The 20,269-nt window shown below is 33.4% G+C and overlaps 1 protein-coding gene across 3 annotated transcripts in view; it reads right to left on the reverse strand.

The window, feature by feature from the left end:
* Nucleotides 1–1,831: 1,831 nt before the first annotated feature.
* Nucleotides 1,832–20,269, reverse strand: part of LOC115233416 (phosphofurin acidic cluster sorting protein 2) — a 19,805-nt gene continuing 1,367 nt past the window's right edge. The window contains exons 2-13 of one of the 3 annotated variants that reach the window (XM_029803814.1): nucleotides 17,013–17,316; nucleotides 16,572–16,859; nucleotides 16,384–16,483; nucleotides 16,027–16,182; nucleotides 13,959–14,060; nucleotides 11,698–11,966; nucleotides 10,999–11,204; nucleotides 10,434–10,781; nucleotides 10,086–10,360; nucleotides 8,205–8,324; nucleotides 7,975–8,091; nucleotides 1,832–7,774 (exon numbers count right to left, since the gene is read on the reverse strand). In XM_029803814.1, the coding sequence (XP_029659674.1) occupies nucleotides 7,641–7,774; nucleotides 7,975–8,091; nucleotides 8,205–8,324; nucleotides 10,086–10,360; nucleotides 10,434–10,781; nucleotides 10,999–11,204; nucleotides 11,698–11,966; nucleotides 13,959–14,060; nucleotides 16,027–16,182; nucleotides 16,384–16,483; nucleotides 16,572–16,859; nucleotides 17,013–17,316 (2,419 nt within the window). In that variant the 3' untranslated portion in view covers nucleotides 1,832–7,640. Of the gene's footprint in view, nucleotides 7,775–7,974; nucleotides 8,092–8,204; nucleotides 8,325–10,085; nucleotides 10,361–10,433; nucleotides 10,782–10,998; nucleotides 11,205–11,697; nucleotides 11,967–13,958; nucleotides 14,064–16,026; nucleotides 16,183–16,383; nucleotides 16,484–16,571; nucleotides 16,860–17,012; nucleotides 17,317–20,269 lie in introns of all 3 variants that reach the window. The other 2 variants (XM_029803813.1, XM_029803815.1) reach the window with 2 other exon arrangements.

The following is a 20,269-nucleotide window of genomic DNA, read 5'->3' on the forward strand; positions in this document are numbered from 1 at the left end:
ATATATATATATATATGTGATATATGATATATAAATAGACCTTTCTTTCTTTCTTTAAACACGCTTCAGATATATGCATCCAGACAATACAAGTAATTAAAAGATATCGAGAAGATTGGGATGTTTTCTATATAAGCACTTTTAATATGTGGCGTCCCTTAAACGTTTATATTATTTGGATAGTATCAAAAAAAAAAAAATGTCCTTGCAGGAATTTATACTAATGTAATGCGATATATAAAATATAAGAGAATAATGTCTTCCGTTATCACATCGCGAGTTCTATAGTTTCCACATAATTTTGCAAGAAGATAAATAAGAGAAGAATACAGAATATGTAACAACTATATAATAATATGTTTTAAATCAATGCCCTACATATTCTGTTCACTTCTGTAAAATTGTTTAAAGAATCATATAAAGATACATGTACAAGAGATTTTTTTTGTTATGTGCTAATTATAATGTAAAAAAATAATTTATATGCATATGCTATGTATGTAAAATGCAATATTTATATTATTAGGACGTTAGTTATTATTAATGTTTGTTATACATGCCCACGCATATTTATGTTATTTATTAATTGCATTAAATTTTTTTAACCCTGAAGAAACAATGAATTTGTATAACGTGTATAAAATTGATATTAAATCACTCGTATATAATGTATTTTGTAAAGTATACATTGCATGCTACATGTAAAGAGAGGGTGACATGTATTGGATACAATTGGTGCTATGTTCGAATAAGAGAACACGAGCGCTACTCATACAATTTTTCTGTATCGTGTCTATGAGAAAAAAAGTTTATTTACACACTGTGAAATTAATATGCAACGATTAAATCTGGAAGCTCTCCCTTCCTTATAGAATATATCAGTATATGTGTACATATACATATATACATCTCTCTAATATGACACATAATTGTGCTAACAAATAACTTTATATCTATGTTTTAGAATTGTAAAAAAATTGTATATGCCAGCAATGTACATTTTTACTTCGTTGTTATTATATCATTCTTTCTTTTTATTTGGTATATTTAATATTTTACTTATGTACTCCACTTGGTGTAAGAACCTATTTTTGCCAATCTGATTAAGTTGTGATTGCATATCGATCCATCTTACATTTAATAAGCATCACATTATCTCAATCGGAAAAAATTGCTATTATTGATATGCTAAATAGCACTTGAGATTGTATGGAAATCGTAATTATTAAATAAAATAATACTTCTGACAGAGTTTTTATCTACATTTTTAACATATTATAAAATGTGGAATAAAAATATTATTTATTGAAATATATTTTTAAATTCTGAAATTGACAGTTCAATATATTATGTATTGGGTTGAACGGAAAGTTCGTTCCGTTTTTTACTAACAGATGAAGACCGAAAAAACGGCACGAACTTTCCGTTCAACCCAACATATATGATATTTCACGTAATTTTAATATTTGAAAATAATGGAAACTATTTTATTGTTTTATTCTGCAAAGAAATTCCGAGATTGCAATATAATCTTTTTTTTTAATAGGAAAATATAAAATTCTTTTTACACAAATTGATTCATCTGATTATTCTGCATATGAAAGTATCAAGGTAAAATTATATGGAAAAGTGAAATATTTTTTATTTCGAGTCTAAAGTCTTATAACTCTCTTATCCACATCTAAAAAGATATTCAATTTCTTGTTTAAAAACTTTACCAAATGCGCAAGAAAAAAATCTGCAGCAATATATAATATACAATATACGTTTAATATTTATCCTGTCGAACAATGTGGGATTTTGTGGATAAAAAAGCAGATAAAAAAAGCTACGATTTATACAAATTTATTTCAGCCTTTCTCGTAATTTGCGCTTTTTGATCTTGTTAAATCAAATGTCTAATTTCGAAAAGCTGCAATGCTAAACGCTTCAACATTTCTTTACATTGAACGATGAATAATTATCTATTTATCTAATTCTCAATTTGCCTAATAATACATTTATATCAAGTTTATAGATATCGTTCTTTCTCTCTCTCTCTCTTTCTTTCTCTCTCTCTCTCTCTCTCTCTCTGCCTTTCCTATACATTCACTCTGAACTTATTACACCTTACATAAATCGCGAATACTCCAAAATGATATAATATAAATATTTTACATGTACACTAACATGGTAGATAAATTTATTGTGAAGTGTTGAGAGACACGCACACTTCTCTCATACACATATTCTACGTTTATAAGCTGTATACTACTGAGCAGAGCATACCAGTATAAACATTTGAAAAGCCTTCTCTTAACAGTAAACAGTGTATTTGACTCTTTCATCAAACATCAAATTATTTCAACATGTTACTTTTTTTGTTTCATTTCTCTTTTATTTTACACGTGTCCATATATTAATACTCGATATTCACACACAGATAGTTGCTTGGTGCAATGAAATAGATTTCCACACACGTTTATAATGTTCACCTTTAGATTAGATTGATCGAACATTATTCGCGCATAGCTCTTGAACAGAACAAGAGAAACGACTTTGTGGATACAAAAATTTAATTTCCAATTTTGTTGCTTTATCTATTTTACGTTAAACTGATTGTGAGTTTTCTTTCGCTTTACAAATCTCATCGATTCTTCAATTCTTTGCAAGTATCGCGACAATAATTTATGTAATGTATATATATATATATATAAGACGTTGCGTATAATAAGCACGATAAAGATGTTTAGGATTCTGAAAGTCGAACGTCATCTAATAATCCTTTCTTTATTTTTTACTAAAGAACTTTAATATATATTACTTCTTGTAATTATTGTAAGCTTTGAGCCGGTCTGTCCGTACGCAATAAAACTCGCTGTATGCAAAATGACAGTGAGAATTTTTCGCGACGAAGCTACGATACAATTATGTGCTGACGATCGTACAGCGTATTCGATTTAAAAAAGGCGTTAACGCCTAATGATAAGACACGCATTCGTAAATAACGAAACAGATAAAGCGATATTTTTCACTCCATATCCTGTATATTCAACGCGCATCGATTGAAACATTCATTCTCATATTTTGACTAGAATGTGAAATCTAGTGTAATATATATATATATGTACATATTACACTATACACGCTATACTTCCTTAGCATAAAGAAGCGTATACACCTTCATTGAATCAAATTCTTTATTTTTTTTTGCTGTCTGATCGTGAGCACGTGATTGTTATCATTCTAATATCTTAGCGATACAATCTTAAAATTTATCTTCATATACATATAAATGATACGATTCAATATCGATCGATACCTAAGGAAAAACGTATAATTGTATAATAAAATCGATAGAGGAAGGAACCATTATAATTCATATAAAAAAGGAAACAATACTAATCTCTGAGTATACAGAATTTTTGCGACTATATATACATATATACATATACATACATACATACATACACATATATATAGATTCGGATCACATTCCCTAAAAGTCTAAATATATCTTTGGTATCGCATTTACAAAGTTTGGAAGCGTAAAACGCTCATATATAGAGAGCGATCGATTAAGACCGATGATTCCTTTCCCTGTAAATGCTCAACCTGTGCTCCACAAAAATAAATGAATCAAGAGAAGTCGACGAGAGAATTCTTGATCTTACACTACTGATCTTGCAGATTTATTTCTACAATCTAATTTCGCTTGATTTATCTAAACGCTATGTCCTCTAAACATACTGGATACGTTAACTGCACCAAACCGATTTGGCATCCTCTCAGAGGATGTAAAAAAAATTACATGTCATTAAGTGTGATTAAGTAAAGAACGTCACGAAAAGATGTCATAAAACGAATACATTACAAGAGACTTTGAAAGAAATAAATTAATAAAAAAATCTCGAGTCTATCGATATGCAGTGTTTTGTTTTTGGAAACTCAAGAATATACAAGATGGATCATATACATATATATATATGTATAATTGCTGACTTCCTTCCAGCCAGCAAGCTCGGTGCAATAAGTGTATTTTCCGTTCGAAGATACACGTGATACGCAATACAACGGTTTTTTTATCGTTCCCTTCTTTCTTACGAAAGTATAATTCGTTTTTCGACAAATCCCATTAATGTTGCGTATTTTTGTAGTCAATTATCGATATAGCCAAGCAAGTTTTATTCTCAAAGACTATATTGTTATGGCCACATGTTACCTCATGGATACATTATCCTATCAATGTATCAGAGATTATTATTTTACTCGGTGGTCCTGGAGATGAACGGCACTATTTTTTTTATCTCATCAGCCAGAAAATATGTTAAATATACGACTATGTCATATCACTCGAAATACGCTAACAGCTAATTGTGCAGACTAGCAAAGAGGAGCGCAAACATAGAGACATTTTGCTAATGTATATACTTTGGCAAGAGATACGATCATCACATCGGTGCCATCGTTTTAATCGCACATCTAGAGGACGTCATTATAAAGAGAGAGTATTTTCTTTTCTTTTTTTAACATCCGGACACGAATCAAGTAGGTGTTTCTGTTCTTTTAATTTGGCATTAGGCAGTCAACGCGACAGCTATGTCGCTACAAACAGTATTATCTACTATACTGTCGCTTTTTTTTATCAAATCAAAAAAGGAAAAAAGTCAGAAACATCGTCACTATATCACGACTATGTTATTAACAATAAACTCTCTCTTAATTCTTTCGGAGAACAATTATGTACAATGCATTAAGTTTAAGCGCTTTAACGCGTAATTATTTTTCTGTAATTACTAGAGACATGAAAAACTTGCTTGTCATTAAACGTGTTTTGTGTAAAAAACTCTAAATAAATTATTTCAATTTTTCAAAAGTATAAATAGACACTTTAACATAAAATAACTTTTATCTAAAATTTTTCAAATCTCTATATCAGTTAGAGAAAGAAAAATAATTACATATTAATACATTTAAACCAGACACAAATACATTGTATAAATGTGTATATATATCTGCACACTTGATGCGATAAGATATAGTATTTATAAGATATTGTATCACACCACATAGTTCCAATCATGATGTTTCTTTCGAAAGAATTAAAGAAACTCTTTGCTTGCTCTGCAATGATATTTGCATTACTTTAATTCAAGATATTTTGTCATCTTTCTGATATGAATATCTTACCAGTATAAGAATCACAAATAAACAAATAACACGCAATAAATATTAAATAAATTTTTGAATAAACGGAAGAAATTTTCTACTATATAAAATAAATATATGTATATACTATATGTATAAATTCTTATTTATGTTAATCTGCCATAGAGAAATCACAATGTCCTCGTCTTTTAAGGAAGCAAAATTCATGTAAAACTGATATATTAATGCGAGTACAATGGAGAAAATTAAACTAAATCTTGAAGTAAGAAAATAAAAATGTATTTTTAATCGATAAATTTTTAAAAGAGAGTATTTCTCTCTTGTATTAACAAAAGATACCTTATCAAATAAGGTGCAAAAATATTTCAGGGAAAGCCAAATGCGCGCGATCATTCACTGGCAATGAGCAAGAATAAAAATATTTAAGAATATTTTTGTTACTTATTTCATTATTATCTTTATAATTTTTGTGTATCCATTAAACTTTTATTCTCATATATCGCGCACATGTAGTATTATCTTACTAATTTTGTGCGCTAAAAAATTGTTTGCCTGTATCACAGACCTCTTCAGTAATAACGTTTCTTCTAGAATATCTGTACATCTTTCTAACGTTATAGCGTGTTTTATACCTCAAGTTTTATACCTCAAATTTCGGATTCCAGTATAATAGATTTCCGAATTTCCTTTTCCGATAAAAAAATTCCAACATTGTTACAAAACTGTTCTTTCGTCTTCTGTTTTTGCATACGTTTTCGCAAAATTGCATTAAACTTATTTTACTCTTCATATTTACTTATCACAAACAAAATGCAAGTCAATTAGCATTAAATAATTATCATTAATTTAAAAAAACCGTATTTATACGAGCTCTTGTTTCTCTCTCTGACGTCATAATTCGAGATAATTATAGTGAGAGATCAAAAATTACAATAGAAGAAAATAGAATCAGTTTTAGCATTCTATGGCAGTAGAATCTCCGAATTTCGTCATTTTATAAATACCGAAATCCGGAATTTATAATAAAACAATGATGTATATACACAATGTGCCTTGTAATTTGTTACAAATTGCTATCTCAGTAACTAGTTTTAAAACAATAAAGAATCTTAATTGGAATAAAAGATATATCATTTGTGATACTGTTGTGACTGTTTCTCTGAAATAAAATTATAAAATTTATAGGCATTTACAGGCAACATTAATTTGTTTACATTATTTATCAGAAAGATTTTTAAAGTCAAGAATATTTCAAGAGAGATTATTCGAAAAGAAACCATATTTTTCTTTATCTTGACATCAATTGTACAAGAGAGAACAGAAAGGGGATGGAAAGAAAGAAAAATATATTTGTCATTTGATAAAAGAACTCAAAGTACTTTGAGAGCTAACAAATTAATTTCTTTAAAAAATAAAATTCTTCTTTTTCTTTTATGCCATCAAACCATTTTTAAAAATTTTTTCGATATCTCGCCTAATTATCAAAATATTGAATTGTAACAATTGATTATTTGATTATTTTTGATTAATTGATTGCACGTCCCATACCTTCGTATATGTATATACGCGTAACATATAACTCAAATTAAAAAATTACTGAATTAATTTTGTAATAAAATTGTTCTTTGTTCGAGGACAAACAACAATTGCATATCTGGAAAAAGAGCGATAAAATTGCTTTAACACATTGTTACTTCCTAATATGAAAATTAAAATATCTTTAAATAAGAGAGAATTTGAGATATTATCAATTCATTATTTTTTAATTTACTCAAGCTGACAATAATAAAATAATTCAAGGCACTAACAAAAATTAGTAAACATTAATATTAAATAAAAGTGAAAATAATAACTTGATTATCTTTGAAACCATATTTTCATTAAATAAAACTTAAATTTGCGATATCTCCCAATCTTGCTACTTAAAGATATCTCAGTATTGAATTGAGTAACGTATTGTCATAAAAATACGTCATTAATCGAAAATTTCAGTATATGTATAATAGCACTCCCATAACCAACAAAATCTCTATACAAATGGACATATTCTTTTAATTGCTTATGATATATCGACAAACGAATTTGTGTCGATGTGATAAAATTATATATTCATCGAGTTATCTACACAAGACAAGCATATCAATTATATTTTATAATATAATTTCAAGACGTACATGCATCATATGAATCCCTTGTGGACATAATGTATGCTTATCACACATAACTATACATTTTGTATGACATAAGAATGTTCCAGGTGTTTAAATATCTTCTATCGCTATTACCAAATAATGGAATAAATGTAATATATGTATCTCGAATATATCGGAATTTGCAATATCCGCTAAAATCTAATTCTTACTAGGCAGTCTTAAGAAGTTGATGGTTATCGGATTTGCATATAAAACGAGTCAATTAGTGTATCATTGATAATACAAAATATGTAAGTAAATTGCTAAAAGCCTTCACATTATAATGACGGAAATCTAGATTTATATAGCATTTGAAGTCTGTTGTTGTGGATTATATTCCAATAACGCTATTGGAAATGTCTTGATGTGTGTTTGCCATTGCGCTGATAGTTGGAAGAATTTTACACCATACCACTCGGTACCATCAATGCTTACTGTAGCAAGAATAATTACCATAAGCGATTAATGTAAAATGAAGTCTAGATTAATCATACTTATAATAATAAAAAAGGAGCGAGGAGGCAAAGAATGATTCTCAGATCCAGATGTTCATTACACCATAACATGTAAGTGTTTGAGAAGATTCTACATAACTTAAGATTCTGAAAATTTAATCAATATAAGAATTTTTTACCTCTTAATGGAATGTTGTGTGTTTTCGCAGAACATATAAGACGCGTTACACCATCCACTGTTTGACTCTTTGGCTCGTTTTCTTTCTCTTTTTCTTTTTTTTTACCCAATCTCATTACTGGAACAGAACATTTCCAGTAAGTCTCTACTCTTAAATCTTACATATATTCTAATTGTAGCAAGAAAAAATTAATATTATTCTTTCTGAAATACATAGATTAACATTCTTACTTTTTTGTTTCTTCTCTTTTGTAGTGTAATTCATACATAAGTGATGTCCCGGAGCTTCGCCCAATGAAGGAAGTCTTTGCACATGCAACGCTCTGAAAGCTTGACGTAACGTGCTCTTTCCTTTTTGTTTCTTTAGTGTAATTCATACATAAGTGATGTCCCGGAGCTTCGCCCAATGAAGGAAGTCTTTGCACATGCAACGCTCTGAAAGCTTGAAAGCTTGTGATCGACCGAAAGAACTGCTATCCGGACAACCCACGCGAACGTCATTTATAAAGGGAATGAAGATTTGACTGCTGTCGTCTGTTTCTCTGCTCTGCAATCCATCTCTTTTCGACGCCATTGTTCAATATTGATTTTAAAAGAAATTTTTGTATCAATTACCTGTATGTAACCATAGCTTCTGCTATAGGTAACAATAAAACTGTATTCGCTGTGGCCAGATATTCCGATACTCGCGCTGCGCCTTCAATCGAACCGCCACCTTCCCTTTCCAAAAGCTCTTTCCACTCGTCTCCGAAGAGCATCGAATACTTGGAATCGATGGAGCTGAGATATCTCGTTAACGTATTCGAACCGAGCGGCACCACTAAAAATTTCATGTAGTTCTGCCAATCCGGCGATCTGAAGCTCAGCAAGTCGACGTAGTGACGAAGAACTGCGTTTATGAAACTATCTCCTCCAGCGATGACTACCTTGACGGGCGCGGGTGGTTTCGCAGAACTGTTGCAACTGAATATATAAAGATACGGATTAAAATTTTTTTTTTAGATATTCTTTAGTAAGATGAATACTCTATATGTATATATATGTTTAATGTATAAAAATTTTTCATACATTTTATGTTATCAATTATGAATTGTGATGCACACAAAAAGAATTCATTTTAATATATAGTACAAGAAAAAGATTCATATTTTGTAATTACATATTCATATTTTAGAATTACAATTTTTGTATTCGCGTGACCAAACACGTGAATGTTGCGCGAATGTCAGCCGGGGAGACGGTCGTCAGAACTTTGTGGTTTCTCTCTTGTAGTCTCGCGGCAAGGACCGCACCACCCGGATCTGCTATCGATACGAGGGATACAGCTTCCGGTAAACTATCATCTGGTAATACACGACTTAGTTGTTCGACTAAAGCTTTTCTCGGCTGAAAATAATAAACATAATTTTGAAATGATATCAGATTTTGGATCTTTCAATCAACAATCACACATTGTATAAATATCTATATATAATGCGGCAACAGATGTCTAACTGGGCCTTCGGACTTGCGTCGCATGAGATTTCCGGTTGTATGAGAAAAAATGGCGGCGGTCCTGTGTGTGTGTGTGAAGCGAATCATTCGTGTGAGTTTTAAGAAAATCTTTCTTTTTTTTTTCTTATGTGGCGGCGGCGGCGGCCATTTTTTCTCATACATTGGGAATCCTATCGGACGCAAGCCATACCATTGTTATCGTGACAAGTTAGCAATCTAGTTTAGTATAGACATCTGTGAATGCGGCGCACATTCGGCGATTAATAGGCTTAAGAAGGAGGAAGCGGATGCGAGAAATTAACGATGTCGAATGAACACCCCGAGAATGTGTCTAACATCATGCGATACGACGACGCACAAAAAGCTAATTATTATCCGTAATTACCTCTGTATTATTTAAATCGGCCGAGGGTTTCAGATCAACGCTCAGACTGTGCTTCTTGGATTTATTACTACCCGGCGTTCCTCTGTCGCGCGCGAAAAGTCTGCTTTTTCTTTCGGAACTCTCGCTCTTGTTAGGCTGCTCGGATTTCGGCGGCGAACCCGCTATGTAATTCGGCGGATCGTTTGCTTCGTGATCCGTCCAGTTCTCAGGATGGGAATCGCTGTCAGTCTTTCCCTTTTCGCCTTGAGTCTGTTTACCCCAATAATCCAGCTGAAGCTCGACTGGTTCCCATCCTTCTCTCGGTTGGCCTACGTTAGGACTACTGGGTGGTGTTAATTTCCCCGGAGGTGGAACCGGCAAAGTCGGAGGAGGTAAGGAAGGCGGAGAACCGGACATACTGACATTACTCTCCTCCAGATCGACCGATGCGGAAGAACTGCTATCCGGACAACCCACGCGAACGTCATTTATAAAGGGAATGAAGATTTGACTGCTGTCGTCTGTTTCTCTGCGAATAAATCCATCTCTTTTCGACGCCATTGTTCAATATTGATTTTAAAAGAAATTTTTGTATCAATTACCTGTATGTAACCATAGCTTCTGCTATAGGTAACAATAAAACTGTATTCGCTGTGGCCAGATATTCCGATACTCGCGCTGCGCCTTCAATCGAACCGCCACCTTCCCTTTCCAAAAGCTCTTTCCACTCGTCTCCGAAGAGCATCGAATACTTGGAATCGATGGAGCTGAGATATCTCGTTAACGTATTCGAACCGAGCGGCACCACTAAAAATTTCATGTAGTTCTGCCAATCCGGCGATCTGAAGCTCAGCAAGTCGACGTAGTGACGAAGAACTGCGTTTATGAAACTATCTCCTCCAGCGATGACTACCTTGACGGGCGCGGGTGGTTTCGCAGAACTGTTGCAACTGAATATATAAAGATACGGATTAAAATTTTTTTTTTAGATATTCTTTAGTAAGATGAATACTCTATATGTATATATATGTTTAATGTATAAAAATTTTTCATACATTTTATGTTATCAATTATGAATTGTGATGCACACAAAAAGAATTCATTTTAATATATAGTACAAGAAAAAGATTCATATTTTGTAATTACATATTCATATTTTAGAATTACAATTTTTGTATTCGCGTGACCAAACACGTGAATGTTGCGCGAATGTCAGCCGGGGAGACGGTCGTCAGAACTTTGTGGTTTCTCTCTTGTAGTCTCGCGGCAAGGACCGCACCACCCGGATCTGCTATCGATACGAGGGATACAGCTTCCGGTAAACTATCATCTGGTAATACACGACTTAGTTGTTCGACTAAAGCTTTTCTCGGCTGAAAATAATAAACATAATTTTGAAATGATATCAGATTTTGGATCTTTCAATCAACAATCACACATTGTATAAATATCTATATATAATGCGGCAACAGATGTCTAACTGGGCCTTCGGACTTGCGTCGCATGAGATTTCCGGTTGTATGAGAAAAAATGGCGGCGGTCCTGTGTGTGTGTGTGAAGCGAATCATTCGTGTGAGTTTTAAGAAAATCTTTCTTTTTTTTTTCTTATGTGGCGGCGGCGGCGGCCATTTTTTCTCATACATTGGGAATCCTATCGGACGCAAGCCATACCATTGTTATCGTGACAAGTTAGCAATCTAGTTTAGTATAGACATCTGTGAATGCGGCGCACATTCGGCGATTAATAGGCTTAAGAAGGAGGAAGCGGATGCGAGAAATTAACGATGTCGAATGAACACCCCGAGAATGTGTCTAACATCATGCGATACGACGACGCACAAAAAGCTAATTATTATCCGTAATTACCTCTGTATTATTTAAATCGGCCGAGGGTTTCAGATCAACGCTCAGACTGTGCTTCTTGGATTTATTACTACCCGGCGTTCCTCTGTCGCGCGCGAAAAGTCTGCTTTTTCTTTCGGAACTCTCGCTCTTGTTAGGCTGCTCGGATTTCGGCGGCGAACCCGCTATGTAATTCGGCGGATCGTTTGCTTCGTGATCCGTCCAGTTCTCAGGATGGGAATCGCTGTCAGCTCTTCGAGAACTGTCATCGCTCTGTCTATCCACTCCACGCTCTGCAAGAAGATTTCGTTATTCTCTATCGGAATGTTATGTAATGTGATTCTCAAATATAGAGAGTGCGTCTTAAAATCACCGATACATTTGGAAGCCTTTTCCTCAACTATTGGAAACGAGTTTGTAATATTCTAATATTAAACACTAAGTTTAAAATTAAAATTAGACAATATCTCGAATTGTATAATCAAAGAATAAGATATTTTATTCGTTAAAATTTCCTCAAAACTCTCCATTGTCACAATCAGTTAATTTTCATTTAATATAACATTATTGATATCTAAACATTGAGAACATCGTTCTTTTATTATTAAAATCGGAGTATCGGTGGTTTTGGAAGACTCTGCATAAATATTCAAGTGGGATAAGAAAATGTAAAGTGAAGAGGAGCACGACTAATGTGCTAAAAAACTGCTCGAAAAGTGCACTAGGCGCCACATCTTCGTACCTGAAATTAAACACTTTCATATTGAATACATTATAAATAGATACTCGTGAATTATATGATCTTTCTTTGTTAATTAAAATACCAAAAAAAATATATTTTCCTCTCAATTATTTTTTAAAAATTGTATCTTATTTTTTTCACATATGCTATGTATATCTACATATTTATATTTAACTTTCCATACGCATATCAGAGACAATTTAGATTCTAGATTCAACACAAAAGGTATTTAACTCTAGATGCGAAGGAATACACGTGGCGTCTGAATACTCGCGATAAATGGCAACGGTTTTGCACACGCATGTCAAATTTGAATCAACGCTAAACTTTTTGAGATCGCGCAATCGTATGTGATATTTGCTACAGGATATTATGGCAAATAACATGTGAAATGATGTGCAATTCGCAGCGTTATTAGAAAAAGCAGAGTATACATGACTAAGATTGACAGAGTAAAGGATACGTACGTATACGAGTAGATAGAGAGATACACAGGCCGGAGATCACAGATCGAAGTCTAATAAGATTACATACAAGGAGCCGCAAAAGAGACACACAGCAGGGTAGTATGTGGAGGGAAACGCACACAGGCTCTCGCATTACATTATGGATACACACATTACACGGCGCATCTTTTAAAGTGTATTCGGAAAAATTCGTATAATAGGAATAACTGCAAGAAAATTAAATGCCAGCACAAACATTTATTTACACTGAAAATAACTTAACTATACATCAGTATGTATTCGTAGCCTTATGGCGAAAGAATATTTTTTTATATTTCTTTTTTTTTTTTTCAGAGAGAAGTAAGAATAATAGAAGATACAAAACCGAGAAAAAAGACATGCTAAATGTATAGGTATACATGTAAGAGAGTTATAGAAATTGATGAAACCACAAAGTGCTTGATTGATTTTTTTTTTTTTTTTTAGATACAGAAACGTGCCACTTCGATTATTCTTGCATTTGGCTACATTAGAAAAACATGTTGCATTATTAAAGGAAAAAAATTAAAATGTTTATATATATATATATATACACACGCAAATTACATTGCTTGTGTAAATGTAAATCGCGAAGCCACTTAATTACCAAATGTGATTGAAACACCAAGCTTCTGTCGATTAGCAAGGTCATTCATGCGCTGGAGTTTCTTCTCTAATCTACAAAATTGTCGTTGCTAAATTTCTTTCTTTCTCTCAATTTTTCTTTGATATTTTATTACAAATATAAAATGTGAATAATATATATATGTATGTATATTATTTATATTTTTTGAAAGAAATCGTATTTTTTTCAACTCAGACGTATCTCGTACCAATTTGTAACATGGAGAAATAAGGATTCAAATATAACGACTATAAAATATCTTACTCAAAGAAACATTGGCGGATTATTACATTATCTTCAATGATATCTTACGTTGCATGCTTTATTCACAAACGCAAGATACGTGCTGTTTGGTAAGAAGCGGAGTCCTTAGAACGTTCCAACTATTTTTCGTCTTCATAGGGTTTCAGGGAATTAATCGACATTTACATACCTGGAGTTGTGTGTCCGATACGTTGTTTCTCTTTAGCCGGCTGACCCGCTGGCTGCTGATACGTGGTAGTCGTCGAGATAGTTCCAGTGTCCTCGCTGGTTACTACTATCGAATCGTAACATGCAACAGTGCAAAGCCAACCCACCAGACTTTCACTTAATTCACAAGATCTGTATCTGAGTAAGCTATGTATTTCTTTTAAAGCATAATTCTTAGACAAATTGACGATTTTAGGGCCTTTAATTGTTCGTTCCAGCTGTATTAAATTATATGATGTCTCAAAAACTCATACGGATCTCTTTCGTGCATTATATATCTAAATAAATTGGTTTCTTCGCATGCCACCGCTTGTATTTAATAGTATAGCTTGTTGAAATATGTTGAAAACTTTCATTCTGGTTACTCTTTATAAATAAATCTACATACATTTTTTTAATGTACATATTTTATATTTCCAGCAAAAATAAATTTTATTTTTATAGCTTCAAGTTGATCTTTCAAAATTTACGCTTTTATTAATTCACAAATCAAAAAAAATCTCTTTGGCATATTTAATAAATTTCTTTTATTTAAGATAAAATATGGCATACAAAAGAAACAAATTTGGCTTAATATATATTGCAAGAAAAAATTTATTCAGATTTTTCGTTTTTCACGTCATAATCCAATGGCTGTAATTTGGAGTCTCTTAATCTCGATTAAGCTCGATTATTAATTGTGTTTGTCCATTTAGCTTTCCCATCTTTTCTAAAATATATCTTTAACAACAAAAATTCAATATTATCTATATATAAAATTATGTATTCTTTAAAAATTTAAATAAAAAGTTTTTGCACTCTCTTTTTTTATCCAAAAGAATTGTACGATCATATAAATAAAGAGGAAAAAAAATTTTAAAACCCTATCATTCTTTTTTCATGGGAATTACATACTGATTCTACCTGTCGTATAAAAGATCTCATTGAGCGGTAAGAAATACGACAAAAAAACTTTTACCTCTTTACTTAAGTCTTAAAGAAACGGCTTGTAATGCGCTTTATGCTAATACAAATCAATACATATATACATATGCAAACACTTAATTGTTAATTCTTTTGATTCAAAATTTACGTTTTGAATAATTTGTTGATAAAAACTTTAGACGAACCTGTAAAAGGTATTCAGATTGCAACAGCCACATCATGCTGCTTCGCCAAGACATCAACAGCCTAGTCAAGTGGTGAATAAGAAATGCATCTTTGGCAGTTATAAATCGTTCATTTTTATGGAATTATGTGTTAAAATCCCCTTTTAGGCATAATATATTTATATATATGTGTGCAATTTTTATCAAAATTATAGAATATAGATTATCATTCTTCTCAAAATGTTTCGAATTTATAAACTAAGAATGCGGGAACGCTAATCTCAAACAATTTTCATTTTTATCTTGATATTTGCATGCAAAAGACAAGTATATACATTATTATACTTTTTACAATAAATATAAATATAATATTTATAGTTCTTTTCTTTAAAACGTATCATAAAGAAGAGACATAGAATTTAAAATCTTTTTAGAAATCTTTTTAAACAAAAAAATATTTTTTATTTTGCAAACATTATCAAATATAATACTAAATTTTTTTCCGCGTTGATTTTCTTTATAACGCGCAACATATTGTAAAATATCATCTTTGGAGAAAAAATTTGTGAGAAACTAAAAGGGTAACTTGGAACTAGAAATATATTTTCCTTTAAAATTCCAATAAAATGACGTTTAACCGCGAAAGATGAAACTTTAATGGGTGTAATTGATAGTCTAGAGCGAAAGCGAGTCAAATACGACGTGTTTTAAATGTACTGTATCTTTCAATCCTTACCGTATAACGTTATATATGACTGAATAGTATAACATTTGTTTAAACAGCACCAGCTTTTAATACGCTGCGTTATGCTTCAGTATTAAGTCGCAACATCGGCAAGAAATTAATTTCAAGAACGAATCGATAAAATACCTTTGCCATGTGTCACACATATCGCACATTTTGTTAGGATACGCGAATAATCGTTATGCGCGATGACTTACCAGAATGAGGTGGCGCGAGGAGGGATCGACTGGAACTGAAAAATGGTCTTAGCGACGGCTTTGGTGTACTACTAACAGACATGGTATCCAATTCCGGTCCACTATCCGATAAGTCCTCTAGTTCATCGAACAATTCTTCTATCTCCATATCACCGCCTTTAACAAAGCAATGAATCATTCAAATAGATTCATTTATTTCAGGCTTGATTTTCATTTAACATTAAAAAAAAAAAATTTTTTTAGCATATTGTACACTCGAATATATAAAAGTCTTAAAAATCTTGGATCTCTTATATAATTTTTTTTGTTTCATATAATATATATATATATATTATATGAACACACACACACACACACCTGAAAGTTTTTGCCCGATTTCTTCTTGATCGTGCTCCAACTCCTCGGATACCCTAAATCGCTTCAGCAGTGCTATAAACTTTTGCTTCAAATTTCTTTGCTGCAAAACACGATAACATCATCATAATCCTGGTATAATCGCAATGATGGGCGAGGAAACTCAAGTCTGAAATACTGTACCCACGCACCCTGGCATTCGTTGGAATTTTTCCGCGACTCTTTCGCCTGTGTACCTCCAACGTAGGCTCGCTGTCGCTGCCCTCCGCCTCGCCTTCCGAACTAAATTCCTCCTCTTCGTCACTGAATTCCGGGCAGAGTCTTTCGTTGGGATCGTTCATCAGTCTTTTGTCGTGGTCGACCGGCTGGGAGCTCAGAGCGATAACGCTCACGCGCGCCAACGCGACCGAGTGGCCGCCGTATTTCTCCGCCTTGTCCGATACGAGTTCCAGCTCGAGATCCATTTGTTTCTGCAGCACCTGTATTCAAAAGTTGGATATATATCTCTTCTAATTATATCGCAATTAATCATATATTACCTTAAGCTTTAAGAGAATGCTAATAATTATTATTATACAATAATTATACTATGTACTGTCTCTCGGTCAAATAAATCGAAATTTCTGACTTACTTGCGCCATGTTAATGATCCCTTCCGCGAGGGTCTTGTATCCGAGCATCGTGCGATTCTTGTATCGCTTTCGCCTCTGCAATAATATCAGGAGCTTGTTGCCGTCCCTCTTAAGAAAATGAGGATATTGAAGCGCAAACTGCAACTCCAATTCCGTATCGAGTATTCCTCCGGTCGGTATAGCCATCTCGTTGGATCGCAGGGTCCTCTTGGAGCTTTGCATCTTGACCGCGATGCTAATGGACGCCAGATCCGAGCCGAGAGGCCGAAGTATAACTAGACGCGTTAACGTCAAGGAACACAGCCTGAAAAAATCAATTTCAAGTTACGATATAAAGTAGGATAATATTGTATTTTAAAGTTCAAAGTTGATCCACAAAAAGAGATCACCTTGAAAGTATGAGAGATTCGAGCGAGAATACAACCAATAGCGCGTGAAAATAAATTGGAAAATAGGTCCTCTCAACAGAAAGACCCTGTTTGTATATTTCAGCGTTAAGCGTCGATAGTTTCAACCAACATTTCAATGTAGAATATTGATCGGACAGTTGGCAGTTAAAACAAAATTACAAGAATACATGAATTAATAACATCAATCGATATAATTCTTTTCTCGAAGCTCGAGGGACGAGTGGACGAGACTAGCGTGACAATTGAAGCATCTACGTTCTACTACGAGATACGAGATATGAGGCGAGGGCGAGGGCGAGGGCGAGGGCGAGGGCGAGGGCGAGGGCGAGGACGAGGACGAGGACGAGGACGAGGACGAGGACGAGGACGAGGACGAGGACGAGGACGAGGACGAGGACGAGGACGAGGACGAGGACGAGGACGAGGACGAGGACGAGGACGAGGACGAGGACGAGGACGAGGACGAGGACGAGGACGAGGACGAGGACGAGGACGAGGACGAGGACGAGGACGAGGACGAGGACGAGGGCGAGGGCGAGGGCGAGGAGCCGACAAAAGCCGATTGTATTTGTATGTTGTATTGTATGTTGATTGTGTTGATGTACGTACGCGCGGACGTGCATCGGATCGGATCGCGTACTATCGTATATAAAGACTTCACCAAAAAATATATGAAGACTTCAAGTAATTTAGATCTGGCGAGGAGGCGGACAAATATTGCGAATTATCAGAATTATCGGAATTATCGTTTCTCGTTGAGTCATAATCCATATCGAATTAAAACGAGCGAAACACGATTGCTGATCCCATCAAGTGCGATTATCGGAAGATCACGCAAGATTTCTGTATAGAAACATTAACACGCGGCTAAAATCGATCCTCAAATTTATACCGAAAAGGAATTCTCCGCAATCCTCTTGCTTGCTCGACAATGCGCATCGCTACTGCTAGCGCCTGGCAACTGTCAACACCCCCAAAAATTTCGCGATGAACAATTAAAAACTTTGATATAAAAAACGAGCTAAATATACTAGGGATGATGTTCCTCGACAAAAGGATATAAAAGCTAGTAACTGATTAGAAAAAGTCTCAAAATTCTGATGGAGATTTTATGTTGAAAAATATAGAGCAAAATATATACGTGTAAAATTGTTTGACAGTAATACAACTCCATCGTAAAGAAAACCTTTCCTTTTTTTACGGTCGATCGGTCTTTACTCTCTTTCTAAACACTCTTTGTACATAATTCACTTCTCGATGATAGAATCTATACCACGTGGAGACATCGTCGACAAAATCCTTATTGAAGGAAGCGCGGAGAGAAGGGTGGTTATCGTTATTTATGAAAAAGCTTTCCCCGTAGTTGGGAAGGGGCAGGCGAATACTAAATATAGCTGCAGAGAGGGTAGAACTACAGGTGGTACGTTGTCATTTATTTTACATGTGTGTGCACGATGACGAGGCTCGAAGCTCGAGGCCAATTTGCACGATTTAATCTGACATTAGCAGATTCGCGACAGACTTAAACTACATTCGGTTAAATGTTTTATGAAATGTCCGAATGATCCGAATTATACGAATATTTGAATTTTAAAAACAAGATTTGTATATTACGATACAGTAGATCATTCGAGAATAATAAAGAAAAAGAGAGAGAGAGAGAGAGAGAGAGAGAGAGAGAGAACTATTCCCAATATGAACACTTTTTCGGAGATTTGATCGATCCACTGAAACAAAATTATTCGAATAAAATAATAGAGAGACAAATATACAAATATTTAAATTCCTTCTGATTGCAATTGAAAATAGACAAATAGACATAATAATTAAATTTAAATATACAGAATAGATTTGTGAAAATCTATGTGCAACATGTCCTCTTTGAGTTATAAAATATCGTTGCTAATCTCAACTATATTTACAGGAAATTCTGCACGCAACATATTTCTAAATCATTTCGAAAAATCTATTTTTAGTAACTTTTTGCGAATCAACAGCATTGTAGCGCCAATCGTAGCAACATTAATTATGCAGCGTTACGGCTACTTTGCGTACGAATTTATACCGAACTAACCATTGCCTTTTGCCAAACACGCACTGCCAAACTATTACTTTGGCAGCGCAATCGAGAGTCAGAAATACAATAATCGTATTTCATGCCAATGCGATTTTTACAATCGTAAAAATACACACATATACGCTGTATTTTGTTCATAATATAGTTTTACAATCGATTCTAAATCGATTAAGGTATTTAATGAAGGTGTCCGTAGTTTTGAGACGCATTGCGTAAATAAATGTGAATCTCTAAAACGTGCGCTAGATAAATATTTATTTGCGTAATACCCATTTCCGATCTTGTGCAGCAAATTTAAAAACAGTCTATATATTTTCATAGCTTAACATTCTTATCGTTAGAAAATATTTCAAGGAACAGTAACTGAATCGTGTGATAGATAAGATGATTGATATATGCCTGCTAAATATATTTCGAACGCTAAGAAAACGCTTTCCTATCGCATCTTATCGTTAGAATACGTTACTCGATAAATGTAACGTGGCTAAATTTCTTTTTCTTTCATTTAGATATTTTTCGAGTAAACACGAATATTTGAGACTAGAAAAATTATCTTATTAGGGCTGACTAAGAAATTTAAATTTCTTAGCAAAATATGATAAAAAACAATCTGAAAAGAAAATACATATAGTTTTAAATATGTTAAAAATACTTATCACATTAATCTATTAAAAATTATAAATGTATAATATAAAAAAAAAATTTAGTTTAATCATTTAGTTTGTTTTATTTTCTGCTTATTGGTATTATATAATTTTTGAAAAAGAAAA

Source organism: Formica exsecta, unplaced genomic scaffold, assembly GCF_003651465.1.
Source record: "Formica exsecta isolate Colony F162 unplaced genomic scaffold, ASM365146v1 scaffold175, whole genome shotgun sequence".
NCBI lineage: Eukaryota > Metazoa > Arthropoda > Insecta > Hymenoptera > Formicidae > Formica > Formica exsecta.